The following is a 24,943-nucleotide window of genomic DNA, read 5'->3' on the forward strand; positions in this document are numbered from 1 at the left end:
GTTTGCCCTGAAGAATCCAAAGTGGCTGGAGAGCTGGGAAAATTAGCATTTAAAGGGGTTTAATAAATGAAACACCCTCAGGGAGTTTTCTGGAGAGAGTGAACTCCATTAAATTAAGGGCCAGGACTTGGGCATCACCTGTGCTAAAACAAAACACAACCTCCAGCAAGGAAATCTCATTAAATGACCAAAGTTAATATTGGTTTAATGTTTACAAAAATCCTCCCCCTTCCTCTAAAACCATGTCAATCCACTTTGGAGCATTTCTATTTCATAGCAACTAAAAGGAGGGCGGGAAGGCAAAAATGTAACCACGTAGGAAAGCAAATACAACTCTGGTTTATTCCATGTGTGGCGCAAGAGCTAAAAGATACAATGATAGCTTGTATCTCTTTCCATATCCTGTGGAAACACTGCAGAACAGCTCGCTTTGTCCCTGTTAATCAGTACTGAGCCCTCCCTGTTTGCTGTGCACAGTGCCTTTATGAGCATGCAAAGTGATCTCCCCACTGCTACCTGCAACAGCATGGACCAAAGCACACACCACCAGCAGCTGCCTGTGTCTCCAGATGCAATTATATTCTTCCATGGAGGAAAAATAAATGAGTACATCAGATACTGAATGTTCACCAAGAAAATTCCACTCATTTATTAGATGACTTGTCCTTTATAGGGTAACTTGAGCCAAATGATTCCACTTATTTAAGTACAAGAAACCTCCAGCCAGAGGAGATTCCAGAAATGCCAGAACCCTGAGCTGCCCTCCCTTGCCACAGAGACAAAAATCTCTCCCACCCACTTCTCTGCTCAGGCCAATCACTGCATTCACAGAAGTTCTACGGTCTCTGGCCCATCTTCTTCAGGGTTCTATTCAGCTGGAATTAGAGAAAGCAAAGGTCAGAAAGATACACAGTGATTGATATACACTACTGCTCCCTTCAGCAGCCTTTATCCAATGCCTCGACTCCTTCCTCTCCAACTCACTGACAAAAAACTCTCGTGCAAGTGCAGGCAGTGTGCAAAGCAGACAGGGAACCATTAAAACTGCCTTCTCCTCTCCACAACAGCAGAGGAGGATGTGGGGAGAAGAAAGGATACAAACCTGTAGCAGTGGTATCACAATCCTGTATTGCTGACGTCCCCACATCTCAGTTTTTTTGCTGCTACGTTTCCAGTGTGCAGCAGCTTGTCAGGATTGTGGAGCAGTGACAGAATGTCACCTCCTGGCTGAGCACAACACTGAAGCCATCAGTGCTCCAGAAATCTTTGAGGCCACTTTCTAGAGCCATAGTTAAGAAGGCAGGGATACAAAGTTGGCTGTTACTGATAGGAACACCACAGTTTTCTAGGGATAATGGAGTCAGTGCCCTTGGACAGCAAACCCCTCCTGTGGCTCAAAGGAGCACTTCTCACACAAAACCACTCTTCACAGGCCAGCAGCTGCTGCTGAAACCACCTGCCTCTGCCAGTGCCTTGCAGAACTGGGACTCACTCCAGCAAGGCATCACGCCGCTGCGTCATACAAGTGTGGCTCCTCCAAGGGCTGCACAGCCCAACACTTCCAGTGCTCACCCCACTCCTCCTACACAGCCCTCCTGCTCAGGCCTCACCTCCTCAAACTTGTGGATCTGGCGGATGAAAAAGTCCCCATAGCGTCGAGCAACCTTTGTGTCCGCAATATGGATCATGTCCTGAGAAGGGAACAGCATGAGGTTAGGAGGACTGCAAAACTTGAGGAGCAACCAAACGGGCTTCACTCCAGCCCTGGCTCAGCACCACGTGTACCTGAACTGTGTTAGTCGCACAGCAACCATGTGGGACCTTCCCTATACCTTTGCCTGGGATGGGTACCAAACCCAACTGTATTCACTTCCCACATTCTTGCACACTGCCTGTTTTAGCCTCTCTTTGCAGCAGTGAGATAGCCCCAACCACGATTCATGCTCTGCTTTCCTTTACCAGAAGCTAAGAGTCATGCTGTCTATCAGGAGAGGTAGGCTGAGACGTAGCATGAGACCTTGCAGGAAGAAGTCTGCTCTAAAGACTATTAAAACACGGAGCAACCTGTTCTCCCTCCTAGAAAGAAACATGATGGTTACCGCTATTTTATTTGAAAATGAAGTCCTAGAAGACTTTTTGCTATGCTTCCTGGAGCTCCAAGGGCAGGATGGTGACAGGACCATACCCTGTGTTTAGATTCCTCCTAGAGCAGACAGAGCTAAATGCTGCTCCAGTGAAAACCAGACCTGTAACATGACCAAGTTAATCTTTGTCAAGTAAAGATATGGGGGAGACCTACAAAGCTGACAGTCCCACTTAACACAATGACATCTCGGGAGGTGACCCAAATGTCACAAATGAACACCGACAAACAGTTCCCTCTGTCCTGGGGAAGTCATTTAGAACCTTTGTTTTCTGGGTACAATGACTACCAAAGATGCCTGTGACATCCCATCACTGTTCATCTACTGACACTCCTATTAAGCATGGCTATGAATTCACTGTGGGCAGCCAAGCCCCTCACATGGCATAAAAGGAAGGGATGTTTCCCACAGACTGGAGCAAAACTGGGTGCTGCCACTTCCAGAATTTCCCGGGTGAAGGAATTTCCTAGCCAGCAAGGGGCAGATACCAACCTTGTCAATATAGAAGTCAACCTCAGAGGCAGACTGGAACTCCCCATCCAGGGCAGATATGCCACTGGTCCATACCAGGTTCTTCATCTTATGCTTGAAGACGAGCAGTTGGATACGAAACTCCTGCTCTGTAAGGTCTAAGAAGCCAGCCAGCTTCGCCACAGGCATGGTGGTGTAGAGCTTGAGGAAGCTACGGATGGTAGAGAGCTGGGCCTGCTGCTGAACCTCATCAGCGAAGACCTTGAGCTGCTGCAGAAAGGGCTCCTTGTGGTAGTTAGGGTGCACATTGTCGTAATTGGGCACCACAGGGGAGAGGAACTTGGGGCAGGCGTAACTGAAGAGCTCCTCATAGACTTGTGCATCACCCTTCTGCATGCGCAGCATTTTATCCCCATATTTCTCTCGTAGCTGCAGGTGGATGCTCTCATCTATGCGCATGGGGTACATGGTGAGGGCAATGGCCAGCAGTGCATGCATCTGCTCATTCTGCTTGTTAATCTGAGATAGAGAGGAGAACCTGTAAGTTAACAATGTGCTCAGGCTTTACAGTGCCAGAGGGAAATGGGAGAGAGAAACAGACCCTTTTTCAGAGACAGACCCTTTACCCAGACCACTAGTAGTCCTAATGGTCAATGGGGTCAGCACAAAGAAGCAATGCCTTTGGGCAAAGCAGACAGATGAATGCCGTATCAAGGCTCTTATCAACGGAAAAGAGGGCTGGATAGCGTGAATGTACCCAGAGCGATACAGAACCTGGATGGCCAGAAGCACGTTTGCTTTGGTGCGAAGAAGTGCAGAAGGGAAGGAGAGGCACAGGGGAAGGGAAGGCAGAGTTTAACAACCATCTCCTGGCAAGGAAGGTATCAGAGAAGCCAGTGAAGAAAAGACTGAGAAGGAAGGTTTGTGAGAGTGTGGGATGAAATGGACAGCTGTGTGGCTGAAACAGACATATGAAATTTTTGAACTGAGAACGACAGGATTTGGTTATAACAAAATTAAATGAATCATAAGGGTGAAAAGGAGACAGCAGCAGCAAGGGGTAAAATAGGCACCAGAGACAGCTTAGGTTGAAAGAAAAAGGAGCTTTGTTTCAGCTATGCTGAAGTAAAACAGTCTGTGAATGACTGACTGACAATGGAAATACATATGAGTGGCTGTAATCTGAAATGCAGGACTGGACTAGGAACAGGACTGAGGCTGAAGCAGCATCAACAAGAATATTATTGTCAATGATACTCATTAACAACACTGCCTAGAGAGAGGGTGCTGTAGGGTGAACAACCAAAGGAACTAGCAACACATCTAAGAGGAAATATTGCCACACATGGCAAAGCAGTTCAAAGGACCCCCAGGCACCACCACCAGCATGGTCCAGGAAAATAAGGCTGATGTAAGTTATCAAGTGACAGAAAAGGCAGGAAAGAAGTCTAGACTTATTCTATCTCTTTTGCGAAGTCTAGACTTATTCTATCTCTTACCATCTCATACTTGTAGGTTGTCCTCTGAAACATGCTCTTGGTCCTCTGGATGTAGAGGAGGATGTTGGCAAAGACACGGATGGCATCCTGGTAACGTCGCATCATCAGGTATGCAAAGCCCACGTAGTAATACGTGGTTACTTGGCATTCAGGCACCCGGGAATACATGCTCTGAGAAGGAAGGATGAACATGCTGTGTTAGAGAAGACAACTACCTTTGATACAAACTGCTCGTTACCCAGAATCCAGTCACCTCTGCTTTCACTCCCATCCCAAATATAGGAAGGAGTGGGTTAATTCAGGATACCTCACCTCCCACCCATCCCTGCAGCAGTTTCCTCACTTTTTATTAGATCATCCCATTTCCTATGTTTTCCAGTTTCAGCTTCCTGCAAGCAGAGGACTCCTGCAATGTGCCTAACACTGCTTTGCTCAGTTCCCTTTTCCCCTGTTTCACTCCACGTCCTGTGCCAGACAGCACACACATAGGTCTGTGCCAAGCCCTGGGCCAAGCCTGTGCTGCAGCTGGACTTTTTTTTGCCACTGTTACAATAAGTAGCACCCAATTCTAGGGCAAAAACATGCATGATGGGAGGGGGCACAGTAAGAACAAGAGTCAAAAACACAGTAAGCCGCTGACTGGGACAATATGTTCAGCCAGCTACCACTTAACACTTCAAATAATATTCCCTGTAACAATACTGACTTGCACAACACAGCAAACCTCCTAAAAATCTAGGCATTTGTGCTGCAACAGCATCAGGCATTATCATATGGCTTGATTTAATGCCAAAGCTCCAGCTGTGTTCAACTACAAACTCCTGACAACAACAACAGCTACAAACGGCTCCTCAGCTGGAAGATTCATTATGGCAATCTTTCACCAGCATGTTTGAACAGAGGCATTTAGAAAACCAAAACAGAGGGTTTAAAACACACTGGTTTACCTTCTTGTTGAGCTCGATGTTCTCCAGAACCTTGATTGCTTGGTAGTAATCCCCCAGCAGAGAGTGCAGACGCAGGAGCCCAACGAGGCTGAAATAGCCCAGCATCTTGTAGAGGGAGTGGCGACCATATTCACCAGCCACACTTTCAGGGTCACCTAGGGAGAAAAGGAACTATGATGCCTTCTTCCAAGGAAGTGAACTCCCATTCTAACATCTCTATGTTTACAAGCAAAGAGAGCAAGACCTCAAGTGTAATCACAGAATCATAGAATAGTTTGGTTGGAAAAAAAAACTTAAGATCATCTAATTTCAACTCCCCTGCCATGGGCAGGGACACCTCACACTAGACCATGTCACCCAAGGCTCTGCCCAACCTGGCCTTGAACACTGCCAGGGATGGAGCATTTACCACTTCTCTGGGCAACCTGTTCCAGTGCCTCACACCCTCACAGTAAAGAACTTCTTTCTAATATCTAACCTGAGCTTTCCCTGTTTAAGTTTGAACCCATCACCCCTTATCTTATCGCTACAGTCCCTGATGAAGAGTCCCCCTCCAGCATGCCTGTAGGCCCCCTTCAGATACTAGAAGGCTGCTATGAGGTCTCCACCCAGCCTTCTCTTCTCCAGGCTGAATAGCTCCAATTTTCTCAGCCTGCCTTCATATGGGAGGTGCTCCAAATAAAATAAAAAGCAAAATAAAAGCAGCACAGCCAGAGGTCTTGCTTGGCAACCCCCAGCTAGCTCACCTCCACTTGTATAGACCTCCAGTTGCCGGTTGATGTTGGATTTGTCTACCAGGGAGTGCAGCACATTAAGGACACTGTGGACATTCCAGATCTTGGGGTTGGAACGAAGGAAATCAATTTCCTCTTCAGACTTCTTGGCTGTCTTGCAGCGGTACTGGCTGAAAGACTGGAACTACAGGAAAAAGCAGAGATTCAATGATGAGAAGCTATTTTGGAGATGTTCAGATAAGTGCACTAAGCTTACAAGTTGATCGCACAAATGCACTACATTAAGCTGCAAAAGTTTCATTTGAGATCACCTGGCAACCAAAATGGGAAATAATACCACCTTTAAAGCACCTCGGGAAAAAATTATACAGCATAGAGGGAAAAGGCCAGAAGACAGAATGAAGCCGAGAAGGATTTGCTGTCTGAACAGGTAGCAAAGAGAACAACGAAGTCATAAGATGTATCTGCACACACGCACATCTTTTTCTGTATATGCACACGTTGTTTTTCATCCTCAAGCTCAGCAAGGCTGCAACGCTTAAGTAATTCCAGGCAGCTCTGTAATAAAAAGTTACAGAGAAAGGAATCTATAGAGGAGAACCAACAGCATTTGAGATCTGTATTGCTGCACTCAGAACGGTTAAGTGGAAAATCATTTTCTAACATCAAGATCTTAGACCACTAATTCAAATCAGGTCAGCAATCTTTCAGTGCAAGCACAAAGGCCCTCCAGACTAGGAAATACAAAACTAAAGTAAAACCAAAGAACACATAAAATGAGCTTGAACAAGTATCTTCAGAAGGTTTTCGCGATTATAGCAGACTTCAGTCAGGCTGCTTCGCGCAAATCAGACAGAAATGAAGGTTAGTTTAAAAAAATCCCTTAAGCAGCAACTGAAATACAAATATCAATAGAAGTCCAGGCCATCCCCAAAACCTCCCTGTAACTTAAAAATCTGTACGTTTACAACTACTTTATCTACCTGGTGACCCAGGAATAACAATGCTCACCGAAGTTTTTTGACATGCAATGGTATCCAAGCTATGAAAATCACAGAGACGGAAGAGATGAAAAATAGATATAGCACTTAATAGAGGCAATGCCACTGCAAAATGGCCCAGTCTTATAGTCATATACCTGGTATATGAATTCATCAATGATATCCCAGAGCCACTGGTTAGGCAGTTCCAGAGGAGCAGGGCCATCAGCATCTGCAGAAGAATGCAAGTAAGATGAGAGAGGCTTAATATCTTGAGCAAGAACAGTGGTAGAACTGGAGGAATAGACAATTGAAAGAACACAATTTCCCTGAAATGGGAGATGCAGCATCAGATGAATGAAACTTCCAGAAGGGTAGTGATATGTAGCTTTGGCTACCTCAACTCCTTCCCTTTTAAAGAATAAGAGCACATATGGGGTTAACCTCTACAGTGTGACTGTTCAGTAGCAGTGATACTCAGAAGCTGCACGTAGACTGTAGGGTTTTACACCAACTGATCATTTCTCCACAAGAAGTCTGACAGGGAATCACAAATACTAAGATTTGTTCCAAGGGGAGTCAACAACAGTAAGCAGTTGTGAAACACTGCAAATTTTCTCTAGCTTACAGCTTCATTTTGCTTTTTAATAAAAAGACAAGTGAAATAGTTCTCAGCAAGGCATAAAGCTAAATAAGTTTTACTTTTTACAGTATTTCAGAAAGCACTGGAAAAATGCATGGATGTGAAGTGCTCTTCAGTCAACAAAAACTCAAACACATGGAAAGCTCGTAGACTACTTCTCCCTCTTGGGTCTGCAGTTCTAACCCTCTCCAGTTCTGCCCTCTCCATCCACTCTCCCTCTCCAATATTCACAAAACAGAAAGGAACTGCAGCAACTCACTGAGGATGTAGTTGAAGAGATTGCAATAGTTGTAATAGGATTCAAATCTCTGCTCCAGCGTAGGTCCCCCCTGCAATGAGAAGTCAGCACAGTCTGCTTAGTTTCAAGCAAGGCAGGAGGGAGTTTATGGACAACAGAATATGAAGGACAGTCAATAGTCAGGGCAGTACAGGGTCCATTTCAGAAATGTTAGAGCCAATATTCAACTAGGAAACTAACCAGCACCACTCAGAGAACCTGATATTGTATGACTGTTGTCCCATAGAATAGGACTGGTTTTTCATGTACAGGGCAATCAAGCAATCAAACCTCCTGTGAATAGGATGCATTAACCTTCCTTGTCCTCCTCTCTGCTGTCCAGACTTAAGAGCTTCCTTCAACAGCTTTCCTTCTTTCTGCCCTCATGAGAAGCCTTTCTAAATCAACAATTCTACTTGTAGACAGTATTTCTAAATGTTCTGAAAGACCAGCAAACACAATAGAGAATCTCTCTTCCTAGAATGATCTTTCTTGTTTCATCTGGAGGCAACTCAAAGGCAGTCTGAGAACAACTAATAGCACAGCCTGAGAAACCAGTCTCTTCTGTTAAAGCCAGACCTGCGTTAACACAGCAACCTTTTTAAAGTGCTCATTTCTCCCCCATCTGGTCCACACCAAAACTGCAGTTATTTATTTACTCGCAAGAGATGCCTCTCTTCAGCTTCCTTCTTTAAAGAACCAAAACCAACTGTGATTTTCTCACTGACTTCGAATTAGCTTAAGAAGAAAAGAAAAAAGCTGGGGTTGTTTTGTTTTATACAGCATTATTCTTTCCATTTCCTTCTCCTGTATCCCTTATGGTGCCTGTGTCCCTCTCCACAAAGCACTCTGACCCCACACGGGTTTTTTAATCACAAATTATGCACCTTCCTCTTGTGACACCCCCTCTCACCCACCCGTTAATTTGGAGAACAAAAAGCTACAAAGAAACACACAAAACCAACTGATTTATAGGCTTTGGTAATTACAGCTCTATCAGAAAGAAAATTTAATTACCCCCCAACACCTTCTTCTTCCCTAACTCACTAAGCACTACAGTAACAAACTTCTACATAATAGCCTCCTGAAAACTCAGACCAGGTCTTCTGATTCATACAGGTTGCCTGGGGAACCTGCACACTCACCACAACCAAGCTGAGGAGACAGCTAATGAGCCTCAGAAAGACAGTCAAGTCTTTCTTGCTTTTCAGCAATTAGTGAACCCTTACTACAAAGAAAGGGCAAGAATTTTAAGCTTTCTTAACTGCAACCTGACTTAGATCTCATAAACCCACCCAATCCTGCCTTGCAAAAACCACAGAACCACTGATGCTGTGGTGGCAGCAAGAATTGACAAGTTTGATGGCATGGAAAACACAGCATGCAAGCAACAGGGAGACATAGGATAAACACTCACGCTGACTTTGGCATAGATGTGCCTATAATACAGCTCCTTGTACAGGATGAGGAAAACAGCATCTGGAAAAAAGATGACAGAACAAGACATTAGCAAGCCACAAGGTCCAGGCAACTGGATCTCTTGGATACACCAGTGGTGCTCCTCCTGCCACAGTAATAAATGGAGTTTGACTTCTTGCCAGGCGTCTGCTGAAGGAGTTGCCAGAGTGAACAAAGATGAGCAACTTGGGCAGCAGCAACACTGGACACCTGCTCACTAATTTAACAAATTATTTCATTCCTTCTCTCTCTGACAAGCAAAAAGAAAGCCAAAGACTTACCATTTCCAACCTGAGGGGCAATGGCCTCAGCCTCTGGCCATGGGGTATTCTTAAAAAACCTTTCCGTCAGCTTTGTCCAGCTGAAAGATAGACACACATGTGGCATTATAAACTCTTTCTCAGTATAACAGTGCTGGAATTAGAGGTCACCATATAGAGGCCTTGGACAAGAAAGTGTAGCCCCACCTCCTTCTAGTAAGTCCAGTGTTAAGTCAAAGAATGAGAATCACAAACTAAGCAATTAAAGTCTTCAATTTATCCCTGAAGTATGGAACAGTTGTGTGTGTTACCTTCATACTCCCTTTATGTCAAGGTGACACAGCTACAAGCAGGAGGAAGTAAATGCAGGGAACAGACACAACCTCATGGCTTTTTGCAAACTGCCTAACAAGCACTACTGGGGTCACTTTTGCTGCCTCCACACCCATTAGGCACAGGACTGGGATTTTCCTTCAGACAAGTCACAACTCACCTATACACCTGTCAGCCTAATGGCATGGAAATATTGAGAGTTTGGGCTTTTTTTTTCCTGCAATAATCAAATCAAACCTCACACTGTATTTTAGAGAAAGCCCAAATACCACAGGAGGTAGTCAGCCTTCCTTTTTAAAAGCAGTGTGCACTTTCATCACAGTTTAAAACAGTGATTCCCCCTTTGTACCTGTTCTCATAGATGTCCTGGATCTCGTACACCTTCTGGTCAATAACATCACTGGACACACGGCTGGCCTGGAGTTCGTACACCTTCTGGTCAATGAGATCCGATACTGTCTTGTGAAAGTACTGAATGAAGTTCTTGATCACTTCGGGGATCACCTGGTAGGTTTGCTGCTCATACTGGCGCTCGTAGGCCAGGTCCTGCTTCGGGTCTCCTGAGGGGAAGGAAAGATACGCAGTGAGGCAGGGGGCCGAGGCCTACAGGCCCAGCAGGCTCAGGGCACGCAGAGGCCACCACACTCACCCGTGTGCATATCATAGTCGTTGGAGTAGGCATAGGGATCATAGGCGGCCTGTGGAGAGACGGCAGCAGCTAGTCACCGCGCCAGCACGGACACAGTCACCCCGATCCCCTCCCGCCACCCCGAGCCCCCCGACTCGCACATCGTTGTCGTAGTCCTCCCCCGGGTAGGCCATGGCGGCGGCGCGGCGCGGCACCGAAAGGCCTCCGGGCGGCAACGCGGGACCAGCGAGGAGCGGGCCGGAAGAGCGGAGACAGCCGGGCGGAAGGCGGAGTGAGACTACACCCTCCCATTGGTTGAAACAACTGCCTGTCTTCGGTACTCTGGGGCTTATGGCCCGCCCCTCCCACCTGATTGGGCAGCGTACCTGCCCGTCAGATCTCCCTCGGCACCGCTTCCCCTCTATCCACTCGCCTTCCTTCTACCCACACCCTCTGCCTTCCCATTGGCTACATCCCTGCCGTGCGGAGCCCTCGATTGGTCGAACTGAGACGTCCCGCCCCGTTGCTATAGCGACGACCCTCCCCCCCCCGGCCCGCACCCCGCGCTGCGCCCCGGCCCGGCTCGGCCCGTGAGGAGATGGAAGGGGACGGCGGGGCCGCAGCAGAGCCCGATGCGGTGCCGGAGTCGGAGCCGGAGCCGGCGTCAGAGCCGGCGCCAGATCCGGCGCTTGGGGCCGGGTTGACGCTGGGGCCGGCGACGGGCTCTCCCCTCGGTTACCTGCACGTCCTGTGGCAGCGGGAGGAGCCCACGGGCAAGATCTCTGCCCGCCGCCTGCGTAGGGCCGCCCGTCTCCACCGCTGGCTGGGGCCTACGGGCAAGGAGACCCACGGTGAGCGGGGGGACACGACAGCACCCTTTCCGGGGATGGCGCTTCCTTCGGCCGCTCGGGCCTCAGCGGGATGGAGAGCCTCCGGTTTGGGGAGCCGGTAGAGCTTCGGCTTCCCTGTGTGCGGGACCTCCGGAAGGAGGTCGAATCTGCTCAGTGGGCGGCTTGGGAAGGCTCCCTTGCGCCTGCCATGGGAGGGTACCCGTCAGAAGGAGGCAAGGAGAGCGCTTCTTACCTGGCATCTTGATCTCCTGCTTCCCCGTCTGTGAGCCGAGACAGCACCAGCGTGGTTCGGGCCCCGCACCAGGGCTGGAGTGGGATGTTTCAGTAGGAAAGGGCTCGGTTTTCCTCCGTGCTTTCCAGTAATTTCTTTCTTTTCTCTCTAGCTCTGAAAAGGTTGCGTGAAGCTGCCAATAGTAATGACTTGGACACAGGTAAGAATTCTGCCAGTCCTACTTGGGACTCTTTTCTGGAAGGGAGTTCTGTCAGGGAACTTCATTTTAGGAGAGGAGGAGGATGAGATTGTGGATAGTTTGTGGACATGGTGCTTGGGATGCTGCAAATCTAGCAACTGCTTTTCTGGAGCCTTGTTTCGCTCTCTGAGCAGAATGGAGCTGGTTATAGTAGTCATTTTTTCCACACGTTCATTGTGTAGGCAGTTTTCAACTGCCTCAAGCTAAATCAGCACTACACCATTCCAGGTTTTTTTGCCATGTAACTTTTACTTGTAAGCAGCAAGAGAGTAGTGTTTTGGTAAGGTGGAAAAGTTAAGATTATCTAAGCCACACTCTGTGTGATGAAACAGTGTGACCCAGTAGATCAGAACCAGGACCAGTGCTGGACTTTGCCTCTCACAGTGACTTCAGGGAAGGCTCATGGCCTGTCTATGAGTCCCTTTACCTCTCTGTACTGTAGATTAGGTGGAGTTTGATATGAAGTGTCTAGCAGCAATACTGGTGTGTATTATGTGCCCTTTATTGTCCCTCCTCAGACTATACTGTTTCCTCAGTTGTGCTGACCTAACTGCTCATCAGGCCATTCTGGGGGCAGAACAGGAAACAGGTTTGACATTTATAAACTCCCAATACATCAGAACAAGAGTTTGTTTGGTGTGGTTCACCCTTTGGCTTCACTATACACCTTGTTTTATGAACTGATGGATAAATTTCACCTGTGAGCTGTCAGTACAGAAAAGCTTGGCTCCAGTCACTAAGTCCAGTGGAAGAATGAAAGGATCAGGCTTTATAAAAGTCTTGGTTTCAATCAATTTTCGAGTTTTGCAGCTGTATTTGGTACACGGGTTCCCCTGTTTACAATCCTACTGCATTTTCTGTACTCTGCAACTTGAGGAAGAGTCTGATGATGAATTTATGCTTAAGCAACACGTAAAAATCTGTGCTGTTTCCTGTAGTGGCACTGGGTGGGAAAGATTATGTCATTTGCTGCTGGCTTCAGGGAGGGACTAGGTAAAGCATCCCCCATTAAAGGTTCTCACTGGTCTTTCTTCTGGAATATCAAAAATCCATCTTTTCAGGTGTTCCTTTCTCTTCTCTACCACACCTAAAGCAGTAGGTGTACAGGAAGAAATTCAAATGTGACTATAATGTGATCTTTGGAAGCCGAGATGAGTGGTGACTTGCAGTGGTCTGAGCTATCCAGTTTCTTGGCTCCAGTACCAGTCGGTCTTGACTGTTGCAGGATATGCTATTAAAGATCTCAAAAGAGCAAATCTGTCAGTATTCTTAAAAGCTACAAAGTGAGCTTTATTTTACACACTGATTACTGTATGAGGAGTGCTGCAAACAACAAGAGTACTAGGCCTTACAGTTGCCTTTTCACCCATTGTTATAGATGCTACTTTTGTGTCCCTGATCTTTTCAGCCTTTACTGTTCTCTTTGCCTTTGTTGTATTTGTACATATGCTGAGGAGTCATTTGTACAATGCTGGCGAGTCATACCGGTTTCTCTGTCTTTCTGTGTGAGTAGGTTTTTCTTTCTTACCTGAGAACAGAAGGCAGTTCAGATTACAAGGATTGCCTATGGTGGCATTGAAGAAGTAGCTGGGTGCAAAAGCAGGGGGAACAAGTGTGAGTAGACGATATGGCTCTTTGGGTTCACTGTCTCACTTCAAGATGTGGCCTCCTAAGAGTATATTTGTACTGCCACTGGCAGGTTGATGCACTCACCTGTCTGCTTCCCCATCAGTAGCCACACAGTAGTATGGCAAAACCTAGGAGTATGGGATTAATCTAGCAAGGGGCGTATCCAAAACATGTGTGAAGAGGTGGCTTTTCTCACTGCATGTGGCTACACTGTGAAACTTCTCACCATGGGTCCATGTTGATATGAAAAGTTTATACAGATGCAGAAAACAACCATGGAAGTTTATGGAGAAAGCTCCTGCAGGGATAGTAAGCACAGGATGCTAAGTCTAGCCTAGCAAGTGCCTAGTGATACCACACAGATAAGCTTTGCATGCAGAGAGGTGAGGTGAACACTGCCTTGCTGTTTCTTTCCTCCACATCCTTCCTCTTTCCTGTGCATCGCAGTATGCATCCCAAGCTTTAAGGACTCAGGAGGGACTCTGCATTTCACAGAATCGTAGAATGGTTGGGGTTGGAAAGGACCTTAAGTTCCAACCCCCCTGTCATGGGCAGGGATGCCTCACCCTAGACCATGTCACCCAAGGCTCTGTCCAACCTGGCCTTGAACACTACCAGGGATGGAGCATTCACCACTTCTCTGGGCAACCTGTTCCAGTGCCTCACCACCCTCACAGTAAAGAACTTCTTCCTTATACCTAACCTGAACTTCCCCTGTTTCAGTTTAAACCCATTACCCCTTGTCCTATCGCTACAGTCCCTGATGAAGAGTCCCTGTCCATCATTTCAGTAGCTTCACTCTTCACAAAGGTTTAAGGGCCAGCCAACTACAGGCTGTGAGAGTTAGCCTCACATCCTTGCTATGCTTGTATACTTTTTTGTAGGCTTTTGCTGCTGATTATCCTTGGAGCTTGAAAATTTGACTGGGTGGCAGGGGGTTGGAACTAGATTTTCTTTAAGGTCCTTTCCAACCGAAACTGTTCTGTGATTCTATAGACCCTTAGTCATTACGGCTGAGTACTTCCAGCAGGTGGAGGGTACGCTGCTTGGGCTGGTTCTCCTGAGCCAGGATGCTGGCTGGAGCTGGCTCAAGTCCAGTTGACTTGGCAGCTGGTAGAGTGCAGTATTTGCCCACGGAAGAGCAGATGGCATTCTCACTTTCTGATCTGGTGCACCTTCAGCTTACCTGCTTTCTTCTCTTCCTTGGCACTGTCAGTGCAGCAACTCTTGGAGGATGGAACTGACCCCTGTGCTGCGGATGACAAAGGCCGGACAGCCCTGCACTTTGCCTCCTGCAATGGCAACGATCACATCGGTGAGTGGGGAGGGGGAGTTCTGTGTTCCAGCCTCTCTGTGGTAGAGATTTTGAAGGATGCTCTTTATTTTGATCCAGCACATGACAGAGCCGACTGTTTTCCATGAGTTTTGTGGCAAAGTTTTCAACTGAACTCTGACTTCAGGGCTTGCCATGTCCCCTTGCTGAAGGGGGAGCCAGAACTCCCAGCTTTAGGGTTGTACTGGTGCAGAAGGAAAGATGTCATTAGTCGCAGTTCTTCCCCTTGAGAATCCCAGGGGCAGTGGTACTGCCTGACTTTGTACTGGGTCCTTCTGCATTGCTTCACAACCACTGTCCCCTGTCTCTGGGATGAAGCTGAGGAGCTGAGCAGAAGCACCTGTAAGGCAGCCTGGTGGCTGCTCTGTGTGCCTGCAGCCTGTGTGGATCTGACCTGTGGGGCAAAGGGAAGGGACTGATGTGGCTCTGTTTCCTTGTTTCCAGTGCAACTGCTTCTGGACCATGGGGCTGACCCAAACCAGAGAGATGGCCTGGGAAATACCCCCTTACACTTGGGTAAGTGCCCCATAGATGAGCTTTGCATGCAGAGAGATGAAGTGAACACCACCTTGCTGTTTCTTTCCTCTTCATGTTCCTCTTTCCTGTGCATCACAGTATGGATCCCCAGCCTTAAGGACCTAGGAGGGACTCTTTGCATTTCATTAGCTTCACTCCTCATGAAGGTTTCATAGAATCATAGAAGGTTTAAGGGTCAGAATTTGAGAAGGTCAGTTTCACTCCCTCTACGAGCCCCAAGAGTGCAAGATCTGTTCCAGAGAGGCTACTCAGGCTTGAGTGTGATGTTACCCATAGCAGCTGGGCTATTCCTCTTCCCCATGGCAAAGAGCCATTTGGGAAGCAGCAAGCTCCACACTTGAGCAGAAACTCCTTTGTTGTTTGCTAGTACCTCTGAGTTGCGTGTCCTGTGTTTTCCCTCCCCAGCTGCCTGCACGAACCACGTTCCTGTCATCACCACACTGCTGCGCGGAGGTAACATTTCCTCTATAACAATTACAGCCTGTCCCTTTCCTGCCCCAACCCTGTTGATGACTCCCCATGGACGCTAAGTCTTGAAGACAGACCTCACTTTCTGTCTTTGCTGATGCATCTTGCAGGGGCCAGAGTCGATGCCCTGGATCGAGCTGGCAGAACACCGCTGCACCTTGCTAAATCAAAGCTAAATATCCTGCAGGAAGGCATCTCCCACAGCCTGGAGGCTGTACGCCTTGAAGTTAAACAGGTAAAAGAAACAGTTCCATGCTGTGGTAAGGTGGTGCAGTCTCCTTCACTCTTTATTTAAATGCTTGCCTTTAGGCTCTTAGCTGCTCTGGGGACAATTTGACTTTTTTCTTCTGTTTTCAGAGTCCTTCCTTTTTCTTAACCACTACTCTGAATTTTTGCAGGACCTCTCTTGGATCTGGTAGGCCAAGGATGTATTGAGTGTCTTAATTCTCAGGCTGTGTGGAGCACTCTCTTTTCCTCAGCTACCATGTAAGACAGATGTCTTGTGGCAGGAGAGCGATCACAGCATGGGGTTGCAGCTAAGATGCACACATGCAGGGACTTTGCATTCCTAGCACAGTCTGCCCTCCTCTGATATGTGGAGTCATGGAATATTAAAGCAGTCACAGAGTTGCATCACAGATGCGTGAGGTGTGGGCCTCACTTCAAAAGTCATATAGGAGCCACAAAGACCTTCATCCTCAGTGCACAAGCAGATCCAGCTGGAGTGGGAAGTCCTTGCATCTTACAGTGAGGAAAGCTAGCTAGCCATAAAGAAAAGCTTGGTGCTTTCAGGGCAAGACCTTATGCTTCTTCAGCTGGGCCTGTCTTCCCTGTTCTTAAACCAGGCACAGTGCTCACGACTAGTCCATCTGTGGCTGATCAACACCTCTGTTGACTCACTGGGCTCTGGTGCTGTCATTAGTGCTCCTCAGTTGCTTTGCGTTTGTTCTTCTGTATGGGTTACATACTCTGCCTCATACAGCAGCATCAAGGCAATTTAACTGCAATTTATTTTTTCCTGTAAAACCATCCCAGCCTGGTGCAGCTGTCTGATGTTTTCCTCTTTTGCCTGTTGGTTTCAGATTATCCAGATGTTGCGGGAATACCTGGACCGCCTGGGGAGGCATGAGCAAAAGGAACAGCTGGATGACCTCTGCTCCAGGTTACAGATGACTAGTACAAAGGAGCAGGTAGGCAGCTTTGAACTACTGTGATTTGCTTGTGTTGTGACTTCTGTGTTTAGGAGAATGCAGCTGCATGAGCAAGGTAACATGGAAGACACGTTTATGGAAATGTTCTTGCTCACATTGGGCATATTGCGTGATGACTCGTGTACTTTCAGTTGGAATTCAAAATGCAGAAAGCATCGCTGTTCCTCGCAGCTTAGCAGAGAAGCTGAAGGTCAGATCAGCATTTTAAGGCCAGGATCAGCACAACCACACAGGGTTGTGGGGCCTGTTTGGTTTTTTTCCTACAAAAGATTGTCCCTTAGAAACAGGCTTAGAGGAAACAGCCTTGATACCCTTGTTGAGTTCTAGGTAATGCAGCAACATGCTTCTATGTTAAGGACTGGTTAAATTGCGTGAGGAGGTCAAGCACTGACCTCCTGAGGAATGGAGAGGAGCTCCCATTGCCTTAGGTTAGGACTTGTTTGATTATGAGGATAGGAGCCCTTCTACAGATTGTGGGACCAAAGGGATCCTGTCCTAGTATAAGCTCAGCATGGGTATTACTGGCAGTCCTGGTGGAAGGGTGGTCCCTGCTGCACAGGAGTTTCTGGTGTGGTGGTGGTTTGACTGCACAACTGCATTCCCCTGCCTAACAGGCACCTGTATTCTTATGGCAGGTGGATGAGGTTACAGACCTCCTGGCCAGCTTCACATCACTCAGCCTGCAGATGCAGAAGATGGAGAAGAGGTAATGGGCTTTTAAATCACATGCCTGATGCAGCAGGAGAAGCATTAGAGAGAAAAAGAAGAAGCTGGAGCTTACTTCCCAGAATGCTGAAGAAACATTGCTGCCAGTAGCCATTCCTGCCAGATCTACTGTCCGGTGGTGCTCAAACTGTTTCTGTTAGTGCTGTCACAGCTGCCTCATGAGAAGGCAGCAGGCTTTGGACAACAGAGACCACAGAAAGTAGAGTGCTGCAGCTGAGACTTTTGAGGAAAAAAAGAGCTGCTTTTTTTATCAGATGGGCTGGCGCTGAATAGGAAACCCCTTCCAGAGATATTTTGCCTTACCCTAAGCACTTCAGCTTAATGTAGGTGGTGGCTGATGCCATGTGCAGTCACCAGCCCTGACTAGTGCACTTGGCAGCTAGCCAGCATCGCAGAAATGCTTGGAACAGGCACATTTTGCCACCTCTGCAGTACACTGGAGAAAGTAGATGCCTTGGACAACAGAAGGCTTAGTGCTGGGAGAAGAACACACACTGAATTCTGCATGCTAGCAGCTGAGCAAACATACTGCCTTGAGAAACATGCACTGAGGCTTAATCCTAACCTTTCCCAGAGCCTACGGTCAGAGGGCAGAGAATCTGCTTGGTCGCAAATGGGATCTAAAGCTTTTCATCGCTAGACTAACAGCTTTCACTGTTAGTTTTTAAATCACTGTTCAGACTTAGTGCTTAAATACTACAGTGAAACACTTGCAAAGAATACCCAGGTAGGCAACTAGCAGGTCAGAGCTGCCCTGATGCAAAAATGAGGTTTGGGGGGTGGCTTAATCCTAGCACAGATTTAGGCAAACATCTACATCTTGCAAAAAACCAATCCATCATAACTGACTTTTGTTTTTCCTGTCACTGGCAGTCTTGGACAAGAGGTCCAGTTGTGACAGGAGCTGTTGTGTGTTCAGCTGTATTACTGAGCTGGGATGGAGGTGATTTTACGGCTACCTCAGCAGCACCAAACCTACAGCCGACCCACACTGTGTGCTTTTTATCATGGAGATTTGCTGCTCCAGGAGCTTAAGTACAGTGTGAGAAATGAGTTCTGACCTCTGCTGGGAGCCTGAAGTAATGCAGTGATGAAGGATGCAGGGAATTGCTCTTGCTGCTCTCTAGCTTCTGCCCCACTGTGGTTAGTATTGAAGATTTAAATACATTTGCTTTGGAGCAGGGATCCATGAAATCTTGCTGGTATGGTGCCAACCACAGCAGTGACAAGAACATGCTCAATAGCAGTTCCGAGTTCCCATCTGTGTACCACACCTAAATGACATGGTGTGCTGGTGGCAATACCCATCCCACAGCTTGGGAATCACTGATTTGGAAGCGTTTGTTCTTTACGATACAGCTTAACCATGCAACAGCCACAGTTTGGAGCATTCTTCAGAGACTTTCAGGTCAGAATGTTCTCTAATACTTCTTGTCCAGGAAGAGCCTATGTGGACTCCATGCTCAAAGCTGAGATACCAGCAATATGCATGGCTTTTAGATGGGTTCATCCATGAAGTGCTTGGAGGCCAAGGCTGGGGTTAATAGTCTTGTGGTTTGGCTGGAGCTATCACTGTAAATGCTGATACTTCATTACAATACTCTGGATGAGAAGAATGCCGAGGGGGTGGGAGACAATCTGAGCTTTTTGTATTTTAAACATCAATAAAACCCTGTCAGCCTTTTCAGACTCCTCAGCCAAACTCTCTTCTTTTTCATAGCAGCTCTTTCCCCTTTCTTTATGTGTGTTCCAGACCCCATACACAGCACAGCACTCGGGAACTGCTACTCTCATACCTGGCATGGAAATCAGAAGCGTCAACACAGAGTTGTTTGAATTCAAACACCGGTCTGTTTGCAGATTGCAGTACGCAGTTGCTGACTCACCTTCTGATCTGGACTCCCACAGCATAGAAATCCAAACTTCTAACTCTAGTTAGTTGCTGTGAAACCATACAAATAGAGGAGAGAGAATCTCAGTAGGATTACTTCAAGCTGGAAGATGGGGGGGAGTATTTTGCAAAGAGGAAAAGCAGCCTGGCCCAGTCTGCCCTCCTGCAAAACTATGGAGCTGGTGGAGAGAAAGTGGCTGAACTCATGCCTTGTCCCGTGCCAAGTAAAATGGCTGTGTTGTGAAGAGACAGCAAGGGAGTGGGGGCTGTGGAGGGCCATCTGGGCAGGCAGAGAGTTTCCAGGATGGTCCCTGCATGAGGAGCAGTTGACCTTCATGTCCCGTCTTTGCCTGCCTTGTTTCTTCCTGTCTTCACAGCCTAGTCTTGGTGTCCACACACACCCAGCTGTCAACGCTTCTGCACTCAACAGCCTTGTTGCTGAGGAGACCATTAGGGCGCCAAAGAGCGGGCAGATGAAATGCTCTTTATTGCTGCAGTTACCTTAGTTGCTGATGTTGTTTGCTAATGAGGCAGAGCGTGGAAGCTTTCCTCAGATCCAGGAATACACTTCACTGGAACTCAGAACAAAGCTTTCAGCCTCAGCACATTTGATATTACCGTCCATGGCTTTTCAGGCCTTTGTCTTGCCTGGTGCTGGAGTTTTTCATAGCTGCTTCTGATGCTCAGAGGTGAAAGGTGGGGGCTCTGCAGCCAGCCAGGAGCAATTGCTTTGCTTCTTTTGGAGCACTGCTCCGTCCATGGGCAACTGGCACAATGAGCTGAGGCAAATAAAACAAGTAGGCTTATAGGAAGTTTTGCCACTGCTTTAGTGATAACACCAGACAAGAAAGAGAAAAGGGTATCTGGTTTTCAGTGGGGGAAAAAATGCATCATGTAGGAATCATTCTATGGATTTCCACAGTCAGTTCTGCTTTCCTGTCTCAGGGATGAAGCACTGGGCTGCTGGGAACCATGTCATGTGTTTGGCACTGGACTGGGAAAAGTTTTAGGCTTCTTTGTGTCGGCTGGTCATGTGAAAGTCTTGACTACCCTGCTATGTTCAGCAGCTGTGTCTAGAAAAGGAGGTAGGTTCTGGGGAGGGAATGAAGGAAAAAGATTCAGGGGAGGAGGCGTACGTGTTTTATTCATGCTGTGCTGAGAGCGGTCCACTGGCACTGTCTTTTTTTCTGCTGCTCCTGGCCAAGAGTCTTCAGCCTCTCCCAGCAGCTCTCCTGCCTAGCCTTGCACCCTGGATCACAAATTTCCCTACACAACCTATAGCTGTGAGGTTGATGACAGCTTTCTGCATCTCCCAGAGGTGTCTGCTGCAGTAATGGAGAATGGAAACAACAGCACAGGTTTCCTTCTGCTCTTTATTTTGCCATTGAACTTAGTCCAACCTCCTCACCATCAAACACACCTTCCGGATCCTTTCCTGAGCAGTGGTGCATCCCTGTCCTCAGGGCCGTGATGTCAACCAGGACTTAACCGAAGGCCTTGCTTTCCTCTCACCACTACCCAACCTCCAAATACACTCCATTTCCCCCCTCTCCCAGAGCACGGCTCTGCAGTGACATGCTTAATTCCTAGCCACCGAACCCAGCAATAACCTCCCCAGCTCTGCTGTGCTGTAAGATGCAACCAAAAGCAGCCAGGTTGAGGATCTGGCTCATGCAAGGAAGCAAAGGCTGAAAACCTACTTGTGTCTCAACAGGGGACCTACAGCAACAGCCCCAAAGAAAGCCTCCCAGCAAAGGTGCGTGGATGTTACTAAGCAAAAGGCCTTTTGCTGAAGTAGCCACTCACCCACACAAGCGAACGCAAAGCACACGCTGCAGTTTGTGCAGACATCAAGAACCTGTTCAACTCTTCAGCAGCTGAAATAATTAAACTCCAGGGTATCGAGCCAACATCTCAACCCTGTTACTTCCTCCACCTTTGCCTTTCTAGCAGACTCCAAATCGAAAATTGCAATTGTTGGTGCTGCTAAAGAAGATCCATGAAGCATAACGTTTCCCTGGGAAACCTCCCACCCTTTCATCTGCTTTCTCCTCTCATTCCGTGAGTGAGACAGATCTCTTCTCCTGGTTGTGGTTTAACCCCAGTCGGCATTAAAGTACCGTGCAGCTGATTGCTGACTCCCCTCCCTGTAGTGGGATGGGGAGGAGAATCAGGAAAAGGTAAAACCCGTTGAGATAAGAACAGTTTAATAATTGAAACAAGGTAAATAATAATAATTGTAATGAAAAGGAAAAAATAGAAGAATAAAACCCAACAAACACAAGCGATGCACAGTACAATTGCTCACCGCTCACCCATCCTCAAGCAGCAATCAATCCCGTCCTGCCAACTCCCACAGTTTATATACTGAGCATGATATACTCTGTGATATGGAATATCCCTTTGGATATTCAGGTCAGCTGTCCTGGCTGTGCTCCCTGCCAACTTCTCGTGCCCCTCCTCACTGGCAGGGTGTGAGAGACATAAAAGTCTTTAATCAAGGCAAGCACTTCTGAACAACAACTAAAGCATTGGTGTGTTATCAGCATTGTTCTCAGACTAAAGCCAAAACACAGCACTGTACCAGCTACTGGGGAGAAAGTTAATGATATCCCAGCCAAACCCAAGACACTTCCATTACAGAAAGGTACCTGTAGAAAGATGCCTCCTTCGTGCACTGTGTCTGGCCAGCACTGGAGAGCAGCCCTGGGCAGCTCGGGGCGATGGGGTGACAAGGGAGAAGAGACAGCAGTTTTAATTAGAAGCTGGTAAAGATGATATATTTTTCTGTGAAAGCTCTGAGAGGGGAAGAGAGCACATGGTTGTTGGAAGAGTTAAAATAATTAGCTGGCAGCCTGCGAAGGCTGGTCATGGATTAGGAACCAGCAGCTAAACTCAAAAGCATATAACCGGAATTCCCTATAGTTAATAGTGCTACATGCCCTGACCACCCCTGTCACACCGCTATTTCTCTGCTTGCAAGCTGCCTTTGTAGGGCTGTCCTGACTGCTTGCAGAGTGGGTCTGTACAAGGTCCTGTTCCCACGAGCACAAGGGGAAACACAAGCAGCACTTGAGCCTGTTGCTCTGACAGGGTTTCAGACAGCTTCCCATCTTCCCCAGCCCCATGTCTCTGCAGAGGGACACGCCACGGCTGTGCTCAGCCGATGTGGCAAAACAGCCTCTGCAGGATTAAAGCCGAGCTTGCCAGGCCAAGTGATGACAAGCTGGAAAGAAAATGCAAGCAAGGAGTCATTAATTAAGGTGAGAAGCTGGGAGTGAGCGGAGACTGCCAGAATGTTAATTGGTCTGGAGAGGAGGTTGCGTGGAAAGCAGCAATCAAGCTCTTTTCAGCTTTAATTAAACCTTGTCTCTGTCGAGGACATGGCACCTCTTCTTCACCTCTGCTTTTGAGCTGAGAAACCGGTTAACAGTGTGTGTGCTGTTACTGGGCAGACAGGAATTCCCTCCTGAAATCTGGAGCCTCCACAACCCAGACTCAGTGTCTCCACTTCCCACTCACATGCTCCCCAAAATTGGGGCTTAGCACCAACCAGAGGTTAGGGATGGGAGCTGGTGATGGCGGATGCTTGCTGTGCTTCAGGAAAACCTTCCCCCAGATCTTCTCTCTGTCCCGATTTATTAAGGTAGGCTTCGCCCCAATGTGCAGCGGTCAGTCCCAACCTGATCTGCTCTCTTTGCAAGCTGGGACCAGGAGGAGCAGGATTAGGGGGGAGCAACAGCCTGGCCATTTGTGGGCAAGAACAGGCAGTGTCTGGCTGCACTGACATTACTGCTCCTGACTGCTGTTCCCTTCTCTCTCCAATGCTTTGGACCCTGAAGTGAGTCCTCACCCACAGACATAAGGAATATACATTTGTGTTACCCAGAGGCTGCTTGAGGCCATGAGAGCTGGCCACCAGCCACAGCACTGCATGCAAAGGGTGGCTGCAGGACTACCCATTCCCAGAAAGATAGGCAAAGCATGCTGGACATGCTTCCAAAAGGCAATGGCCACTGGGGAGCAACAGCCAGCACGGAGAAAAGGAGCTGGAGAAATCATAGAACTGGTTTGTCTTGGAGCGGACCTTAAAGCTCATCCAGTTCCAACCCCCTGCCATGGGCAGGGACACCTTCCACTAGACCAGGTTGCTCCAAGCCCTGTCCAGCCTGGCCTTGAACACTGCCAGGGATGGGGCAGCCACAGCTGCTCTGGGCATCCTGTGCCAGGGCCTCAGCACCCTCATAGGGAAGAGCTTCTTCCTAATGTCTGATCTAAACCTACCCTCAGAAACAAGGATAGGATGCGAGGGAGTCCAGAGTGCAGAGAGCAGCATCAAACACTTGAATGGAAAAGGAAGATTATTCCCAGTGCAGCACTTTGGCTGGCCTCTGCATGGGAAAGGGGTGTCCTTATTGCTGAGCTCTAGCGAGGCGTGCAGCAGCTTCAGCAAAGATCAGAAATACCACGTCACCTGGGAATTTTAAGAGTGAGCAGGACAAAGCAATATGGGAAGATTACAGAGTCGGGAGCAGGGGACGGAGAGAGAAAAGAAATAAGCGGGCTCATGGCTCTGCTCATGCATATCACAGCTCTGTGAGCTCCTTACTGCCTGATGTTCAGGGCATCATGGGTGCAGATCTGCCTCCGCATGAAGAGTTCACACTCAGGAGCCACACAGCTCTAATTAAATGCCATATGTAATTAAGGAAAAAGAGGGCTTTTGCAGTCATGTAAAGTCTTCTGTAAATATTGATGCAGGATGGTGGCAGGTCTGATTTGCAGCTGAGGCGTCTCAGAGCTGCTGCAGGATTGTGGAGGAGGTGGCTGAGGAGCTCAGTGGGGCTTGAGCTCAGTGTAATGGGTCTGTGTGAGCGAGCTCATCCCTCCTTCCATTGCCAACAGAAACCCTTCTCAGTGGGGATGAGGTGTGGGCCTGATGAATCTGGCCTCTCCCATAAGAAAGCGAAGTCCCTGAGACATGGTCAGAAAGTGTGATGCTAACAGATATCTCCCTCACCTCTCACCATGGATGACCTTCCATGGGCTGTTCCGTTGGAATCAGGTCAAAGGCAGTTCTTTTTGTCCCTCACGGTCTCTCAGGTGATCTTTTTCCCCTTTCTAGGACTTCTTCCTGGTCTTGTCCTACAACGTCATCAAAAAGCTCCCAGGCCACAGGACTGAGGATCAAACAAGGCAGGATCTGTCCTGCTTGCACCCGCAAGCCAAGTGGCATCACACTGCTTGTGTCCCCATGGCGAAGCTGTCTCGTCCCACAGAGGTGGCTACAGTGACCTGCGGCACATAGGCTTGGCACACTGGGGAAGCCGAGAACCCTACTTGGTTGCCCTCCCCTCACCACTCATGTCATGATGAAGTGACCAAATGGGAGCTGCACGAAGGCAGCCGCATGCCTGGATCTCAGCATTGCAGCAGTGCAAATCCCACCAGCT

General features: G+C 48.0%; 2 protein-coding genes across 5 annotated transcripts; one reads left to right on the top strand and one right to left on the bottom strand.

Moving 5' to 3' along the window:
* Positions 1 to 462: 462 nt before the first annotated feature.
* Positions 463 to 10,781, bottom strand: EIF3L (eukaryotic translation initiation factor 3 subunit L). Its single transcript, XM_080629119.1, has 13 exons — positions 10,536 to 10,781; positions 10,396 to 10,444; positions 10,096 to 10,306; positions 9,435 to 9,514; positions 9,113 to 9,174; positions 7,678 to 7,747; positions 6,934 to 7,007; positions 5,808 to 5,979; positions 5,062 to 5,216; positions 4,115 to 4,285; positions 2,637 to 3,134; positions 1,611 to 1,691; positions 463 to 875 (listed from the first exon to the last, which is right to left on the bottom strand). Exons 1-13 carry the CDS (start codon positions 10,566 to 10,568, stop codon positions 837 to 839), a joined length of 1,695 nt encoding a protein of 564 aa, XP_080485245.1. The 5' UTR covers positions 10,569 to 10,781; the 3' UTR covers positions 463 to 836.
* A 154-nt stretch (positions 10,782 to 10,935) lies between these two features.
* On the top strand, positions 10,936 to 21,540 carry ANKRD54 (ankyrin repeat domain 54). Of its 4 annotated transcripts, XM_080615491.1 has the most exons (10): positions 10,936 to 11,225; positions 11,609 to 11,656; positions 14,541 to 14,639; positions 15,102 to 15,173; positions 15,600 to 15,647; positions 15,773 to 15,897; positions 16,745 to 16,852; positions 17,509 to 17,579; positions 20,436 to 20,575; positions 21,205 to 21,540. In XM_080615491.1, the coding sequence occupies exons 1-10, from the start codon at positions 10,973 to 10,975 to the stop codon at positions 21,369 to 21,371; spliced, it is 1,131 nt and encodes a 376-aa protein (XP_080471617.1). In that variant the 5' UTR covers positions 10,936 to 10,972; the 3' UTR covers positions 21,372 to 21,540. The 4 variants fall into 4 exon arrangements, with proteins under 4 accessions (XP_080471617.1, XP_080471618.1, XP_080471619.1 ...); XM_080615492.1 differs by lacking the exons at positions 20,436 to 20,575; positions 21,205 to 21,540 and adding an exon at positions 19,353 to 20,425; XM_080615493.1 differs by lacking the exons at positions 20,436 to 20,575; positions 21,205 to 21,540 and adding an exon at positions 18,473 to 19,345.
* Positions 21,541 to 24,943: the final 3,403 nt, after the last annotated feature.

The sequence above is a fragment of the Psittacula echo genome, assembly GCF_963264785.1.
Source record: "Psittacula echo genome assembly, chromosome: 1".
In the NCBI taxonomy this organism is placed as follows: Eukaryota; Metazoa; Chordata; class Aves; order Psittaciformes; family Psittacidae; genus Psittacula; species Psittacula echo.